Source organism: Pteropus medius, unplaced genomic scaffold, assembly GCF_902729225.1.
Source record: "Pteropus medius unplaced genomic scaffold, Ma_sr-lr_union100, whole genome shotgun sequence".
NCBI classification, from domain to species: Eukaryota; Metazoa; Chordata; class Mammalia; order Chiroptera; family Pteropodidae; genus Pteropus; species Pteropus medius.
In genome coordinates, this window is record NW_024349803.1 from 13,860,680 (window position 1) to 13,878,434 (window position 17,755).

At 51.0% G+C, this 17,755-nt stretch overlaps 1 protein-coding gene across 1 annotated transcript in view; it reads left to right on the forward strand.

Annotated features, from left to right (window-relative positions):
• The window catches only part of CUNH3orf20 (chromosome unknown C3orf20 homolog), a 65,185-nt gene extending 47,741 nt beyond the window's left edge, over positions 1-17,444 (forward strand). Inside the window, exons 11-15 of the mRNA XM_039837365.1 lie at positions 2,058-2,361; positions 4,433-4,540; positions 5,732-5,874; positions 15,405-15,539; positions 16,172-17,444. Of these exons, the coding sequence (XP_039693299.1) occupies positions 2,058-2,361; positions 4,433-4,540; positions 5,732-5,874; positions 15,405-15,539; positions 16,172-16,268 (787 nt within the window). The 3' untranslated portion in view covers positions 16,269-17,444. The remainder of the gene's footprint in view (positions 1-2,057; positions 2,362-4,432; positions 4,541-5,731; positions 5,875-15,404; positions 15,540-16,171) is intronic.
• Positions 17,445-17,755: the final 311 nt, after the last annotated feature.

Below are 17,755 nucleotides of genomic sequence, written 5' to 3' on the forward strand. Positions count from 1 at the left end.
TCCCGTGGATGCCACCAAGCTGGGGAGTAGGGGATGGTAGGTGGGTTCATTAAAATATCATAACACTCTCTTACCAAAATTTAGTAGTTTCTTTCTTCACTAAGTATTTCCTTGATTGTTGTAGAGCTCTGATAAAGTTGATTCTGACAGTTTTTGCCAACTTAATTGTTGGTTAGTGAAGGGACATAGTTTAGGAGTTCACTACTCTGCCATTTTCAGTGACGTCACTTCTATTTTTTTATAATTTAAAAAATTATTTCTATATATTTTTCTGTGAATTTTGTGTCTACTTTTTTGTCCATATTTTATTGGGTTATTATAACTTTTTCTAATTCATTTACAGTTCTTACATAGTTGGGAATCTAGCCGCTTGTCTGTGATAGGAGTTTCATATATTTTTCCCAGTCTGTCATTTGTCTTTGGTCTTTGCTTGTGATGATTTTAACAGTCAGCATTTTGGGATTTTTTTCTTTTGTGTAGTTAAATTTATCAATTTTTTTTTCTATCATGACTTCTGGAATTTTAAGTCTTAATTATAAAAGGCCTTCCCTGCTCCAAAATTATAAAAATGATTCTCCTTTATTTTCTACTAGAACTTTTTTGGCTTAATTTTTCCACATTTAAAACCTTGATCCATTTTGGGTTTATCGTTGTGTAAGTTGTGATTAATAGATTCGACCTTTTCCTCCCCAGATATTCAGGCTCTTGAACAAGAGATAAATTCTTAAGTTTGTTTAGCAAGTATTTATTAGTATCAAATAGCCTTTGAAAAATTCTGAGTAGTAAATTACTTGCATTGCTCTTGTTTTAGAATGACCCGGTTTCTAATCCTGACCCTTACCACTTAATTACCATAAAAACTTGGGCAATCCATTCACCCAGGGGGAGCCTTCTGTTTCCTGATTTATAAATGGTGATAACACTTTCTGCCTAGCCTATTACACAGGTTATTACAAAACTAGCCAAGACAATGTCTATACGAGGGGCTGAGGGTGCTCTAAAATGCTAGCAACAATGTAAGGTTGTAGTAATGATAAGAATAAAAATATGAACTCATGGAACTTATGCTCTATTGGGATGGCGAAGTGCAATCGCCAAAATAAATAAAGAACATGTAGAGTGTGTTAGATAGTAAGTAATGCTCAGGAGGAAAATGAGGCAAGGAAGTGGAAAAAGTGTTGGGGGTAGAGGGATGCAATCCTGAATGGCACTGTCAGAGAAAGTCTTACTGAGAAGGTGGCATTTGCATAAAGACATAAAAGAGGCGGGAAAATGAGTTGTGTGGCTAGCTGGGGAAAAAGCAGAGCTGGCAGAAGGAGCAGCAAGAACAAAGGCCCTGAGGTTGAAGATTAAGCCATGGCTAGAGTAGGCGGAGCTCAATGAGCAAAGGTAAGATGTTGGAGAAGAATAAGAGAGGTTAAGAGGATAAAGAAGGGGACCAGAGTGTGTACGGCCTTGAAGGGCATTGTAGGGACTTTGGCTTTTATTCTGTGAAAGGTGGAAACCCACTGGAGGATTTCAAAGAGAGTAGTGACATGATGTGACACGGATTTTAAGAGGATCCCTCAGTCTGCTGGGATAGACTGAAGAGGAAGCAGGGAAGAAAGCAGAAGACCCATTAGGAGATACTTGCAGGCATCCAAGCAAGAAGTGATGGAGACTTGGACCATATTAATAGGAGTGAAGGGCAGGAAAAGTGGTGGAACTCTGCATCTTTCTTGAATGTAGAGCAGACAGGCTTGCTGATAGGTTGGATGCAGTGTGGCATGTGAGAGAGAGAAAGGAGTTCGGGATGACTCCAAAGTTTTTGTTAGATGGATGAGTGAACGAGTAACTTGTTAATCCCATTTTGCACCTGAGGAAACTGAGGCCCAGAGAGTTCAGGGGACCCATCCAAGTCAGTGCTGTACATTGATGGCAGAGACCAGGCTAGAACTGCTGCAGCCTAGACTCTGCAGCGGGGCCTTTGTCCATGTGAAGACAGGGGCTGGGCATGGGGAGGGAGAGGGACCCGTGCTCCACCTGCTGAATGCCTGCCCACTTGCTCCTCTTTGCAGAGAGAAGGCACAGGAGGCACGCAGCCCCACCAGGTGGGCAGCCTCACCCTCTGACTGCCCACTGGTGCTGCGGAAGCTCATCTGTAAGGAAGACATCCGCGCTGGCTGCAAGTGCGTAGTGAAGGCACCTCTGGTTTCTGATGTGGAACTGGAGCGCTTCCTGTCGGCGCCCCGGGACCCCAGCCAGGTGCTGGTATTCGGGATAGTGTCAGGCCAGAATCCCACCAGCACAGGGCAACTCCAATGGCTGCTCAACACACTCTACAGTCACCGGCAGCAGGGCCGTGCCTCACCGTGCATCCAGGTGGGTCCTGGTCCCAGCAGCAGAGGTCCTTGGGTTTGGGGATTGGTAGGCAAGTGAGGGAAGACCCCCATGGAGGACTAGGACTGGCTGAGCACCTGGCTGAGAGGTTGCTCCTCTACCTCAGCACGCTTCCTATTGTTTGCATTGCATTTTTCATCCCCGCTTCTTTCTCTCCTTCTCATGGTCCCATCCCAGGTTAAGTGTCACCACATCAAGGTGAGTGCCTTTTCTGAGCGTGAGACAATGTCAGGGTCCTGTTGTTTTCTTTCAGAGCACTCACTGCAATTTGTGGTACCATACTGGTGTGAGTATTTAGAGCAGAGCCTCACTCACCACTGGATCCTCAGGGCTCAGGAATGTTTGTAGACAGTGACCAAGTACTGTGTGCTAGTCCTATGCCAGGCCCCCACCTCCACTGTCGATTCAGACACAGCCCTGGTGGGGCTCCCAGTGTGGTGGGGCACTAACTACAGCATGCCCCCATGAGGGCCATGAAAGGACAGCTGTGGGCATGTGGAAGCTGGGGAACAGGGACTGCGCCTCTAAAGGGCTGGAGAATTCCCCAAGATGAGAGGGTTTTGGCAGGTGGGTGAGTGTTCCTGGCAGAGCTAGTGGCCTGTGTCAAGGTGGACAGGGGAAAGGCCACTCAAGGTCCCAGTTTGTTGTGGTTAGAGTCCCAAAGTTTGATCGGTCGTGGCCACCTCATCGCTGCATAGTGGTTTGAGTCCCAAAGTTTGATCGGTCGTGGCCACATGGAACTCCACCTCATCACTGCATAGTGGTTTCTAAACCCCATCATCATCCCGAGTCAGCAGCCGTTCCAGCACAGTTTGAGGGATGGCCCTATCTCCAGACCAGCTAGAGCAGAGGTCTGGGAATAGGGAGCATGAGAGCTTCCAACCCACCTGCTGAATTCCTTCAAGCCCTCTTCACCCTGGTCTCCTCTCAAATCCATTGTTTTGTCCTGTCTCCCTTTGGCCGCAGTCCCAAGTTCTGAGGTTTTGCATATACCCTGAGGACACCCTCTCAAGCCCTCCTTCCAGGAGTGCTGCTTCCCTGACCCTGACATTCTCACCCTCAGGCCTGCCCCCAGCCAGTGCCAAGAGTTGGCATTGGAAACTTTCTGATCAGGTATCAGAGGCTTTTTTCTAGTCTCATACATTGAAACCACATATGTTTTAAACTTAGAGTTGACTTTAGTTTACCTTGGAACTATTAATTGTTCACTAATAATTGTGTGTAAGCACAGGAACGCATGGCAGTGCAGCCCAGTCATGATCAGTATGAGCCGGGACAGGGCCTGGCCTGAGCTGGCAGAAGGCCACGGTGGATGGGCAGCAGGGTTGGGGAAGTGCAGAGGGCAGACTCTGATGGTGGTTTTGGGTTACACTGACTCTGGTTCCACCACTCGGTGTCTTAAGACAGAAACATTTCCTGATGTTCTCTTGCTCTGATAGCTAGAACACCAGGTGTGATTCTGAGTTTCACACTGAAAGTTCAGGTGGGACAACTGTAGGCACCCGAAATAAAAGACACATAAAACCAGAAAGCATCGGATTAGCTATATTAATGGATCCATAGCATCTAGAAAGAAGGAGAAGAAAGAGAACAGTTTTACTCTGGATTGATTCGATTCAGTGGAGTTAAAGGATTTAATGACTGGGAGGTGTCCAAAGGGGCAGCCAGCAGTGGGGTAGGGGGAGGAAGAATCCTGGATATGGGTACACCCAGGAACCCAGTTTCTACATTCAAATCTCCGCAGGGCTTCTCTCAGGCCGAGGGAACAGGCACGTTCCACAGACCCAAGAGGGCCAGTCTAGTAGTAGATGTCACGTGGTGGGGGCAGTCGTCTCTGTGACAGCCTTCACCAATAGAGGCTGTCTGGAGGCATTCTCTGGGATGGCCACAGGAGCTGTGTGTACAGGGCTAAATGGCCTCTTAGAGCCAGAGCTGGGAGGGGGTATTGTATGGGGCTCCAGGACTCATTGGGAACCTGGCCTGACTGAGAATGTGGGAATCTCAGTGTGTCCTCTTGGCACGTGGGGGTGACAGGCACTCGTTCTCTCGGCAGTGCCAGCATGACCCCTACCGCCTCCTGCAGTATGACCTGGACAGCCCCCTGCAGAAGACCCCGCCCCTGCTGGTGAAGAAGTATGCTGTGGTGCAGGGGATGGTCCTGGTGAGCCAGAGCCCGGAGGGGGACTCACCGCCAAACACCTGCCACCCCAGTCTCCACAGCTCCTCCCCCTGTGGAGTCACAGATTGGGAGGTGGGGAGGGGATAGGAGGGAGGGCCAATGGGATCCTCTCCCAGCCCAGGCTGAGGCCCAGAGAGCAGAAGGACTTACCAGAGTCACCTAGAGCATAAAGCTGAGGCTGGAGCCCGGCCTCCTGTCCCCAGCCTGACCCCACATGTCCCCCATCTCAGGAGACTGAAGGGATTCTTAACTGGAAATCCAAATTCTCTTCATAAGTTTAATTTAAATAACTGTTTACTAAAAACATTGGGTTGTAAACACATCTATATTCACTGTAGAAAATTTGGAAAATTCATTTTAGAAAGCGGTTACTTCATCATATCACCCAGATTGCCTCATTTGTTCACGCAACAAGTTTGTACCAGCACCTGCTCAGTCCAGCTTTACGGGAGGCCCCGGGCGCCCCCCACGCTAACGTGTTGGTATCTGGCCTTTTCAGTCTTTTTCTGACTTTGGGGTCCTGCTTTTTTAATTAAAATGATATGAGCATTTCCCCGTGTCTTATAATCGTTTGTAACACCTGATTTTTAACTGCTGCGTTGAGTCTGTCATTTTATTTTTCTACCTGTGCCACTTTTGGGGGGCCTTTTTAGATTATTTTTATTTATTTATTTACTTATTTTAGTCAGGACAACACTAATGAATATCTTTGCACAGAAACCTTTGGACGGTCTCTACTTGTTGGAGACTGACATGTAGAGGGTGGGGGCACAGAGAGCTGTAGGACAGGATCCCTGCCCTCAAGGGACTCCCATCCTATGGGCCCAGCTGGTCAGTGCATCAGAGTTGGTTAGAAGCAGAGCTGGCCAGCTGCCTCTGAGCAGGAAAACACCCTTTCGGCCCCAGGGTTCTGGAAAAACATGTGTGAAGAGCGAGTCAGTCCGGCCGGGGGCAGAGGCTAGGGTGTTGGGGCTGCCCTCTGACCTGGGTGGCCTGGGTGGGAGGTGTTGGGGGACAGGCTCAGCCACACTCAGGGAGGGTAATACACCTTCCCTAGCCACCAAAGAAAGGCCTGGATCTGGCAAAGCTCTGAGAGCCAGTGGCCCTGTCCTGAGATTCAGTGCTGGTGTGCTGAGGGCCTTTCTTCTCTGTTTCCTTCCTATCTGTAAGCAGATGTTCGCTGGCGGGAAGCTTCTTTTTGGGGGCTGCGTTTTGAATGGATATGGCTTCAGCAAGCAGAATCTGCTGAAACAGATCTTCCAGGCCCGACAGGACTGTAAGATGGGCTACTTCCTGCCAGAGAACTACAAATTTAGGTAAAACAGAAAAAACTGGGACCGGGGGGTTGCGAGAGCGGGCGGAGGGGAGGGAAGAGTTGGCATTGTGGGAGGGGAGGGCTCCGGTGAGTAAAATAGGAGTGAAGTGAGGAGGGGGCAGAGATGGGGACCATAGCCTCAACCTGCAACCTACAGTAGAAGCTGGCATGGGAGGTCTTCGCAGGTGGACAGGGCAGGAATGAGAGCAGGCGGTGGGGCGAGGAGGCGGGGAAAGGGGTGAACAAAGCCATGCTTTTGATTTCCTTGGGGCACAAGCTTGGGAAAAGGGCCCTCTTGGAGAAAGAAGACATAGGATTGTTTGCCCGGTGCTAGTTTCTGTAGGAGAGATAATGAAGACAGGGGTTTGGGCAACGGCCCCTGTGACATTCTTGCCTTTTGTCCCATTGCACCCAACCCCATCCCATGCTGTGTGCGATTCCAGTCCAGCTTCTGCTTCGTTTACCAGCGTAGCCACATAGACAAGGGTCATTCATAGAGTGATCTCAGGCCCTTGTAAAAGGAAGTAGCATGGCCTGGCTTAAGTCAGCCTCTCAGCCTCTGAGCTCAGGCTTTTCAACTAGGTGATGCCCATCTGCTGAGCACTGCCAGGGCCCCGTTTGGGTGAGACGAGCAAAGATAGGTCTCTTGGTTCAAGAAGCATACCGCCCGGTCCAGGGAAGGAGCCTGGAGGTCATGACATTGCTGAAGGCTGTATTAGGAAATGGGACCAGATTCTAGAATGTCTGGGCCTCATGGTACTGTGGAAAACTGACTGGGTCAGGGGTCTCGAGATGAGGCTGAAGCCCCTGCTCTGCTCTTTACTAGCTGGGTGACCGGGGCCAATCTGTTTGCCTTCCTAATCCTCACTTTCCTCACCTTTGAAATGAGGGTATTAATGCCCACCTTGCAATGTTGTTGTGAAAAACTTACAAAAGCGTGTTTCCTGAAGTGGTTTGTAAACCTGCCCACACACATGGGCTTGCCTTTGACTGCATTCCCACTGCACTGAGTCCGGCAGCCCCCATTCCCACCAGGCCCCTCACACAGCTTTCTAGGAAGGCCCAAACCGAAGATGAGCCGAGGCCAAAGAAAACAGGCAAAGGCATTTTCAGAAACATTCAGAAGGCCAGTCTGACTCCTGGGGGTGTGTAGATGGGGAGTGTGTGTTGTCAAAAACTAGTTACAAAAAGACACAGACCTTATTTGGCTTCTACTGTCCTCAAATGAGGATGACCTTTAATAAGAAAGGGCAGCCTATGCCTAAGACAGGCAAGGGGCCAGGAGAAAGAAGCAGTGCGGACTGGGCAAACCACTTACTCTCTGTTTACCTCAGCAAGAATAAACATAGTTTTACCTGTATTGGGTTGTGAGGATTAGATGGGTCAATATATGTGAAGTGCTGGCACATCACTGGCATTTACTTAGAGATTATAAATTACAGTTGTTAATGTTGTTGCTGCTGCTGCTGCTGCTGCTGTTACTAAAATGAGTTCTGGGCTCCTAATTTGTTATATCCAAGGTTTCTGAAAGGACTTTTTCAACAATTTTTGAGGAATGGTAGAGAAAGAATCAGAAAACTACACACATACATACATACATACATGCACACACAGATGGTTTAGGTTCTTGAAAATGGAAAGGGGCAGATTCCTGCAACTATAAACCAGTAGGACTCTTCCTAATTCTAGAATGGCTTATTAGGTCGACAGTTTAAAAACACTTAAGGAAAAAGGGAATGGAATCTCTACAAGAAAATGTTTCCATAACAACAGTTCTGTTATCTATATCTGTGTAACTAACCATGCCAAGTTTAGTGGTATGAAACAACACAATTGTTTGTTATTACCGCCTCTGATAGTTGGGAAGCCAACTGGGCTAAGTTCGTTGGTTCTTCCTTGTGTAGTCGAAGTCAGAAGTTGGCTGAGGCTGGAGTCTTCTGAAAGGCCTGCTCACTCACACAGCTGGTGGTCGATGCAGGCTGTCAGCTGGAATACTTATGCGTGGCCTCTCCACGTGGCCTGGGCTTCCTCACAACATGGCGGCTGGGTTCCAAGAGCAAGGTCCCAAGAGAGCCAGGTGGGAGCTGCATTGCTTTTTATGATTCATCTTCATGAGTCATGTAGTACCACCTTCCTCTGCATGTGAGTCCCTAGGACCACCTCAACTTTAAGAGAGAGAAGCAAGACCTCACCTCTTGATAGAGGACTGTTGAAGAATTTGTGGACACGATTTAAAACCACCCATGGACCCCACTTCCTCTTCCAGCAGGGCAGCTAGATCAGTAGCAAGAGGCTCACTGTCAACCTAGATTGTTTGGATTTGGAAAGACACTGGGTAAAAGCTCTTGAGGTCCTCATGGACCAGATGGACAGACGTGGCTCAGGTAACTGCTTGTTCAGCCACACCCAGTGGACGGTGATCAGTGGCAGCATGAAGGGCAGACCTCTGGCAGCGCTTGGCCTGTGCACATTTTTCCTAAATATGCAAGTTGGATGAGTACATGGGAGGCTTGCTGCTCAGCTGTGCCTTTGAGTGGGAGAAATGACCGAATAGAGGTGTACAGTACACTCAGCCACCAAGAGGTGGTTCAAGAGAGAGAACAAATGATTACCTTTAGGTTTGGAAGGTTTACAGTCAGTGGATGTGAACATCCCAGCACGACAGACTATTATGCTGAAAAAAAAATCAGAAGGCAGAAGTATCGGTGTGTAATGCAAGGGAGGTGTAGCGCCTGGAGTGCAAATGTTGCATTTCTGGGTCTTCTGTTTCAAGAAGGATGTTTGCAGACAGTTTTGCATTCAGAGCTAGGGATGTGGGTGGGGCTCACCATCCTTTGGTGAGAATCATGTCTTCCTCACCTGGAGTTTTAATCTGTTTGCTTTTATATAGCTGTGGTAGGGAGGGAGGTAGGGGGAGGAGAGACAGATGAGCAGAGTAAACTAAGGGAGGGAGCAGAGCTGGGAGCTAGATCTGGAAAGGCTGGGACAGTCACTGCACTAGGGGTACTTACACCTTCTCTTTCCTCAGAGGAGCCGGCCACAGAGACAGTCCTCAGTCTGGGCATGGGGTCTGTGAGGACACTGTGGAGAAGCAAGGGCTGTGAGCAAGGAAGAAGAGCTGGGTCTGTCTGTGGCTAGTGATGGAGCTTGGTTGCCCAGGGAGACAGGGCTCCTCACTGAATCCTTGAGCTCCAGCTTAGATTGGGGTGGGCCCCTGCCTAGCAAGTAGACTAGTTGTAACAAACAGAGCAGAAGGGTAGGGGTAGGCCAGGCCAAGGGCAACTGGGGGAGGCTGTGGGGCCACCAGTAAGGCCCCAGACTCATGCAGGCCTGTGGGGCTAGGGTCTCCTAGAGACAGCTCTGCCCTGAGGAGCACCATAGAGTTGAGAAGGGACTGTAGGTCTCTTTGCATGTGTTAAGCTATGCCAGCCCAGAGGGCTAGGTATCCTGTGTCACATGCCCTACAAACTGCATCTCTCTTCTCTTTTGTCCTTCCCTCACCCGGGGGCCCAGCACGTAGGAGGCCCTTGGGAAGTGTGCAATGAATGATGACCTAGGGCTAATTTCATTCCATCCCAGGGTGTCAGAGGTTAGGTCAGAAGGAGGAAGGGCTGGTTGACGGAGTGCCGATAGCTGCCTGCCATGGTCATCAGGCCGCCCTTCACATACCTCCAGTGATGGGAGGCTCTTCTCTCCAGAAATGGCTCCCTTTTTCAGCATAAAAGTCATGCCACTCCTTCATTTTCCAAGCAACTACTATGTGCCCAGCCTTGTGTTCTGCACCGGGGATTTGGAGGCAAATAAGACCTTGAACTGCTTCACCTTAGCTCCCGGCTAAGTGGGCAGCAGCCTGCCGGAATGGACAGTGAGAATACACATGGGGCGGCATCTTGAGGACGTGGCTGCCTTGCGAGTCTGGGCTGCGTCCACCCGAATGCTGGGCGGCTGATCTTCCCCCACTTCCTCATTGGCTTGGGGAGTCCTCATCATGGCCAAGCGTGGTCATGTTATTTGCAGGCCTGCGATCCATGCCTGAGAGCAGAGGCACACTGTGCTGTAGTGGGGACCAGGTCAGGGCAGGATGTGACATGGGGGTAGTGGGGCAGGGACAGAGGGCAGGAAGGGCTGGCCAAGCAGAGAGGAGCAGTGAGACAACTTAACCCCCTGACCCATCCCCCCCCCCTCCACCTTTCTCAGGAACAAACACCAAGAAGTTCTATATGCCAGGAGCCCCTGGAGGGGAATGATGGGGATGTGGGCCATGTTAGCTAGAGACAAGATAGGGCCACCTGATTCTCGCCAAGGCAGCCGTCCCTTTTCCAGGTGCAGCCGGGACTGTGGGGGCTTTGAGTAGGAGGGCGGCCTGGGCAGTTTTGTGAAGAAGGGCCCCTGTCTCTCTCTGGAAGAAGCCCTGGAGGAGCAAGGCTGTGGGAGGCTGGAGCTTTTGACTCACCCTCAGTGCTGGGACCTTTAAGAAAGGCTGGTCTCCATAATCCAGGGCCAGAGTTCATTCACAGAGCAATGAGACTGTCCATTACTAGCTGGTGAACTACACAGGTATGAATGCACTTCCTTTGCCATCACAGCCTGGCTCTGGTGGAGGCCTTGTGAGGCCTTGCAGTGATGCCCCTCCCTGTCCTGGTTGCACACTATGCTATGCAGCTTTCACCTGGGGATCCTTTCCCTGCACCCCACTGGATTTGTCTCCATTTCTCCATTAGCTGTGCTTTGAGTTCCTAAGAAATGCCAAGCCATGGCCCATCCTTCTCACTGCAATTTGCCAAGCCCAAGCCCAGGCAGTCTAAAGAGAACCACTCCCAGGGACTGCTTTCCTGCCACCTCTGTGTCCCCAGGACTTGAAGGGGTTAGGGGAGGCAGCCCAGTCCACACCTCAGGGCCACAGAGCACAGATTCATCCTGCTGTCAGTGCAGTTTCTGCCACCTGGACCTTCCTTTGCCATGCTGCCCACGGGGCCGGCTTGGGGCCCAGCACAGAATGGTAGAGCGAGGAGCATGAAACCGTATAATCCAAGCCCAGCTGCTGGTGATATGGGAGATTGGGAGGAGGTGCCCCTAGCGTACCCCTCGCACTGGGACAGGGAGCCAGTGAGGACAGGGAAGCGCCCTGCAGAGGCAGGGCGCCAGGCCATGCCACAGACATGGCTTCAGACATGTCACTTTCTCTCCCTGGGCCTCAGTAGTCTCTCTCTGGGTTGAGGACATCATTCCTTCAGGACCATTCTTAGAGGAGTGAGTTGAGAGAATCAAAAGCTGTAAGAGAAGACGCATTCTGTAATGACAAAACGTGTACCCTGTAAACCGCAAAGCTCTGTGCAAACTATAACAGGCCCAGTCAACCACAGAGCACCTTCCAAACTGTCTGGAAATCTACAGAAGACAAAGTCCTTTGTAAAGTGCCACACATCCAATAAATCACCAAGGGCTTTGGAAGCTGCGATGTGCCCTGTAACCTGCAAAACAAAAACTTGTCAAGTGCTGTGTGCCCTCTGCCCAACCTGAGAGATGGACCTGCTCCGAAGCACTTTGTAAGCGGGAAGCCCTGTAAAGTACTTTATAAACTGCAGTGTACCCTACGCCCTGTAAAGCACTTTGTAAACCACAAGACACTCTATAAATGATGAAGTGCCTTATAAACTGTCAAGTGCTCTGTGAAGTGCAGAGTACATTACAGGCTGGAAAGGCACAGTGCTATGTAAATGCCTAACACCCTCCATAGGCTTAGTAGACTATAAAGTACCATCCGTATGTGAGGGGAAGCTCGTCACAGTTGTGTCACTTAGTAACACTCCTACCCCTCACCCACCTGAGAAGAGGCAAAGGGAGGCTGAATGGGAGCAGAGGCGAATAGGCAGGGGAGGGCTGGGGCTTGGTGTCAGGAAGCCTAGGTCTCTCCTCGGGTCAGCTGTCCTGGGGGCACACGCCCTCCTCAGCTGACCCTGCCAGGACCTCTTTGAAGATGGGGATAGGAAGAGTGGGCCAGTGCTCAGGGAGGAGCCAGCCACTTCCAGACCCTCCCACAGTGATGCCACTCTGAGAGAGGCACTCAGCCCTTGCCAGCTGCTTACGCCAGCATCCTCCCTCCACCCCAGGAAGCACACCTGGAGCCCACCTCCCAAGGCCTTGCTTACTCTGTCCTCAAGTACTTCAACAGTTCTTGCAAAAGAGGGGTCAACCCAGGCCCTTGGAAGAGCGTGTGAGCTCTGCGTGTTTACAGGGACACTGTATGGCAGAGCTGGCCCTCGAACTTCCCTCCCTGTCCTAAGTTGCCTCCCCAGCTCCACAGCCAGGCAGCTGGTCCCTAACTAGCCATGGCAGTTCTCAGCACAGCTCTGGTCCAGCTCCAGGGTTTTGTAGCACTGTGAGCCCATTGCCGACCTACTCTGTGTCAAGCCACTCTGTTAGAGGATCCAGACACATGTGAGGCATAGGCCAGGCCTGGTGGGTGAGATAAGACCTGTCAACTCGTGGAGAGGAGAAAGTAGAGCCTGCCAGAATGAGGCAATGCCCAGGCTCTCCATGCATTATGAGGTGACTGCGGACCAGTTCATGAGGAGTCCTGGGAAGACCTGTTGGAGCAGGGACCCCTGCTGAGGGGTAAGCAGGCACTGGCTAAGCAAGGAAGGGCATGTTGGGGAAGCTTCTGTGACTTGATCATACAGGCAGTGGGTAACTATTGAAGGTTCTTAAGCTGGGGAGTAGCTTGATCAGAGTGGGCTTTAGACTTATGAACCTGGCAGGGACTGGGTTAGGGCTAACTAAGAAGGACATAACAAGCTTGTCACAGAAGCAGTCACTATGGATGAGAGCAGTTTTAAAGCCACCTCTGTCCTGTACTGGGGGCCTGAGTGGGCTGAATAGAGAGAGGTTACCTTCCTGAAGTAGAGCAGGGGCTCAGAAACGGGGCTGCCTTGATGTCATGGAAAGGTGGGCTTCATGTCCCTTAAGGGCTGGCTCTTACGGACACTTTACTGAGTATAAAGGTTTTTGAAATTTCTGGAGGGGCCTGCTGCAGGTCCCTAGATGGCCTCCTCCACTTATGCTTGACCAAAGATAATCTTGACTTCCACCCCTAGATCATTCTTCCAGGGAAGCACCTGGCCTACTGTCACCAGGAACAAGAGTGTTCCTGTTACCCCAGCAGGATGGCCATGTGGCCCCACTGTCTTAGTCACTCGTGTACGTTCCTCTAATGTCTCTTCCATTTGGTTCATTTGTTCATTCACTCACTCATACCTACTGAAAGCCATGCCAAGTCCTCCCCTCAGGTGATTGGAGGCAGATTCGTAGAGCTGTGAACTCAGCACCATGATAAGCAGTGGAGCAAATCATTTCTTTTCAAGAGTTCAGGGAGGGCTTCCTATAGGAGGTGACACAAGAACTTGGCCTTGAAGTATAAGTAGAGGCCCAGTAGAAAAGGAGAGGGAAAAACACTCTTGGCAGGGCTAGGATAAGCAAAGACAAGGCACACTTTGGGGACCAGAGAGCAGGATAGCTGTGGATTTAGTAGTGGGGGCTGCCAAGAGGGCTGTTAGAAAAATGTGCTGGTGGTTTGTGGTCAAATTCAGATAGGCTTTGAGCTGGAGTCACTCCGTGGAGTTGGGGCTCGCCCCTGCAGAAGTTTAAGAGCCACAGACTGGCTTTAAGCGGGAGCTGCAAGGCCAGATCAAGGAAGATAAGCCCTCAGGCAGCAGCATGGACACTGAGCAAGAAAGGGTGAGGCTAGAAGCAGGGAGGGCCAGGTAGGAGGCCCTGCCCTGGAGGGGCCACTGCAGACTAAAGAGCAGGCTGCAAACTCAGAGCCCCGTGCGTGCGTCTGTTTCTAGAGTCTGTCTCAGGGAGTAGGTGCTCAGTAAATACTCATGTTGTGAGTGAATGAATGAATGAATGAATGAAGAAATTTAGAGAGGCTATGCTTCTTTCTGGGCTCTAGAAAGTACACTATGCCACCCAGAGAGCCCAGGTACACTATATACATTATGTACACTATGTACACTATGCCACCCAGAGACCCCAGGGAACTCCTCCCCATCCACCCTGGTCTGGGGCCTGGGAGGAGCCTTTCAGCCTGGCCCTGCCCCTGCACCCCTTCCCCTGCCCTCTGGGAGTGTTGGAGATGGATGCCAGTGCCCCTAGGCTCAGCCCAGACACCTCCACAAGCCACCCAAGGAACTCACTTCTCCAAGGGCTTCAGGTAGGCTTTTGCCCTTGTCTCCGTTGCAGTGTCGCAAGGGGTCACTTGGACTTCGTGTGTGCGTGTGTTCTCCCCATGGGAAGGGGTAGCAGAGTGAGCCATGTAGGGAGGCGTTAGTTTGACACATGCAAATATTGTGAAATACCCAGATTATGTGACCCTTTTTGGTATTTCTCCATTTTTTATTTTTCTGGGGTCCTGAAAATGATGAAAGAGACCCGCTCTCCCTTCTCCCCTCGTGTTTTGTCTCTTGTCTCTGAAGCGCCCTGCCCTTAAGTTAGTCACATAGCAGGGACTCAATAAATACGAAGAGACTATGAAAGGGCAAGCCTTGTCTCTGCCATGAACCGACCATGTGCCACCCAGCAAGCCCACTCTCCTCCCTGCTTTGGTCATTAAAATGGGAACCCTGAGCTGTCCGTCTCCCAGGGCTTCTGTGATGCACAGAACCGTCTTGTAACCCAGAAAGTGTTTGTAGACCGTGAATGGCTTCAAAGCCTTGAGCTGTAGCACAAAGGTGAGGAGTGACCCTGAGTGTTTACTAGTTTCTTAGGGCAGCCATAACACTGTTCCAAAAACTGAGTGGCTTAAGCAGAAATTTATCATCTCGTGGTTCTGGAGGCTCGTAAATCTCAGATGAAGGTATGGGAAGGCCAGGCTCTCTCTGAGCATGCTAGCAAAGGATCTATTCCAAGCCTCCAGATTCGAGTTGTTCCTGAGCTGTGGCAGAACCACTCCAGTCTTCGCAGGGTACTCCCCTTGTGTGTATGTCCACACGTCCCCCTTTTTATAAAGATACCAGGTATGTTAGATTGAGGCCCAGCCTATTCTGGTATGACTTCATCTCAACGCTGTATCTGCAATGACCCTCTTTCCCACATTCTGGAGTACTAGGGGTTAGGAGGACTCCAATATGTAAATTGGGGGTGGGAGGTGGGGGGGCACACAACCCATAACACTATACATGATGACTGATTTTCCTGGCCTCCTATCCTCTCTCCTTTGCTCTCTTGATGAAGCCCTCCTGCCCCCACTGCAGGCCTCTCCAGTGGCCAGTGCTGAGTATACAGATGTTATGGACACAGAGTTAGGACAATCCTGACTTTAAAAAGAAGCCAGGGAAGCCGACCTCCAGTGAGTCTCTGGGTCCCCAGGGGGTCAAGTCCTCCTTTCACTCACCCTCTAGAGAAGCATCTACACCATTTTCTCTCCAGGAACTAGAACATTAAAGGGACAGCTCCCAGTGAGGGCTGATGCCCAGGCATCTCCAGCTCTTGGCCTTCACCGAGCACTGTCTTCCCTTTCCTACACCCCTACAGTGCTTCAACCTCCATCCAGGGCCTGGAAGACCCTGACTCAGTCAAGAGAGCAATGTTGGAAGACATCCAAGGAAGCTTCTCCTCATTGAACACGTGGGACAAGATGGAAGAATCTTCCTCTGAAGCTGAGAAGAGGTAGGTGGCCACTTCAGCCTGGGGCTGAGGGGCCCCCCTGAGGTCAGCACAATGAGTATGTCTCACAGCAGGGCCCTTGGCTCTGCCACAGGCCAGAGGCCACATAGGGCTAAGTGACCTTGGGCAGTCATAATCCCTTGGGCACAGGTCATCTCCAACAATCACTGACCTCTGGCCCATTTTATCAATACGATGTCTGGTTTGGTGTTGAGGCTGCTCTCTGGAGCTGCTGGCAGTGGTCTGAGTGGTAGAGATCGACACCTTTGGGATTGGAGTCTGTAAACTTTGTAGTGAAACCCCACAAAGCCTAGACCCTTCTGTCTGAGAAGAGTAGAGACTACTGGCTGTCTCCCTGCCAGAAACTTCCTAGACCTTTCAAAAGTCCACTAACTTGGCTGTGTTCATTAGGAAGTGAAAAACCAAATATTTCTCATGAAGATAGAAAAGCAAAACTGTGAGCACCTAGAAAAGTCACAGGTGCTGCTGGGACCCCCAGGTTGGAGTGGCACCCAGAGGGCGTCAGCTGTGCGTGGCGGAGGACCACATCCACCTCAGCTCAGCTCGGAGCTCTGTCCAGACCAGGCCTCTCATCTTATTTCTCAGCATTCGCTTCTCTCCATTTTGATTTTTAGGATGAAACATCCTGATGTGGAGCTGCATCCTCACAACAAAACTAGGAGGAGCAGCAGGAAGATAACCACCTGGAAGAAACTGGCCTCCAAGAAGTGATGCAGCCCCTCGGGCCCTCAGCCACCCAGAGCAACAGGCCTGGATGTGGCTCCTTCCACACCCAGCCCGCCACCCTGTCCCGCCTCCCAGCCCTACCCGCTTTCTCTGAGCCTCTGTGTAATAAACAAGTGTACCTCCAGCCTCTGGGTGAGGCCATGGGCGAGGCCGGCTCTACAAGGCCAGAGGACCCCCAGCAGCCCTGTTCCAGGCCAAGTCTTTGGAAACTTGGTTCCTCCGACCCAGAGCTTCCCCTGTGGCCAACGAGGTCAGCCTGGGACTCTCACGCTCCCAAGGAAACAAACTTCTCCAAGGGGGCCAAGCCAAATGAGACATTAACCCTGGAGGTGGCAGCAGGGGGCGGGGGCGTCTGAGATGGGACTAAACTATGCCCTCCTCCCCTTCACTGGGTAGGGAAGGGCTTAGGCTCTGGCCCAGGTGGAAACCGGGGTGTGAGAGAAAAGAGGGGGAGGGGGGACACAGAAAGAGAAAAGTGGAACAGAGGAGAGAAGAGAAAAGGGAGAGATGGGGAGATGAGATGATGAGGAGGGAAAGAGCGGGAGGGAAGGGAGCGGGAGCGGGAAGAGAGAAATGTGGAGGAGGACGAGACGGAGGGAGAATAAAGGGCAGGTGGAAAGAGAAGGAGAGGGCCGTGGAGTGGGACTGAAGAAGCAGTGACAGGCCACACCCAGGGACGCTTTGGTGGCACCCTGAAAGCCAGAGTCCCTGGGCCCCCCATTTGCTAATGTCCCCATTTAGCCCAGCCTCAGTGCCTGACCTAATAGGCCTGAAGATTCCTTACCAGCATCAGGGGCCCAGAGATGACAGCCCCTCTCGTGTGCTGACACCGCCCTGGCGGCACTTGAGAGGGACAGATAGTACAGCAGCTCTGGGCCCACTTGTCGGAGGCTCCCAGAGCCACCTCCCAGGAGGAGGGCAAGGACCTCATAGGTCTGCCTTGTTTTCCAAGCCCAGAAAAGACTTCAGGCCCTGATCTGTGAGTGATATTCAGTGACATTCTCTACACTTAACTGCTTGTGCTCCCTTTGTAATAGATGCTTTGTTAATCTGAAATTGTTGAGGTTTAATTGTTATCCTTTGTATCATTCAAAGGCTTTTAAAAAAAATTATACATTTGTCCCCTAGAAATGAATTTGAAATAACATGCTATGTTCGTAAGCCTGCATCCTTTCATACTTAAGGGGCTTGATATTTGTTAGGTGTCCTGGGCGTCCAATGACTCTCCCCACCTCCCTGTCTGAGCACAAGGACACACAAGGACCAGAAGGCAAGGGGAAGCAAGTTCCACCTCTGTCCTGGCATGCAGGCACCTTCCGGCCCCTCAGGCATAACACTGCAAAGGTTGGAAAGAAGACGTTGCTCACCCTCTTACCTTCCACCCTGAATTCAACGTTGGGCCTGCTTGCTCAGCCGTCCATGTCCACAGCTGCATGCACAGGAAGTACAGACCTATTTCTAAAGGGCACGCC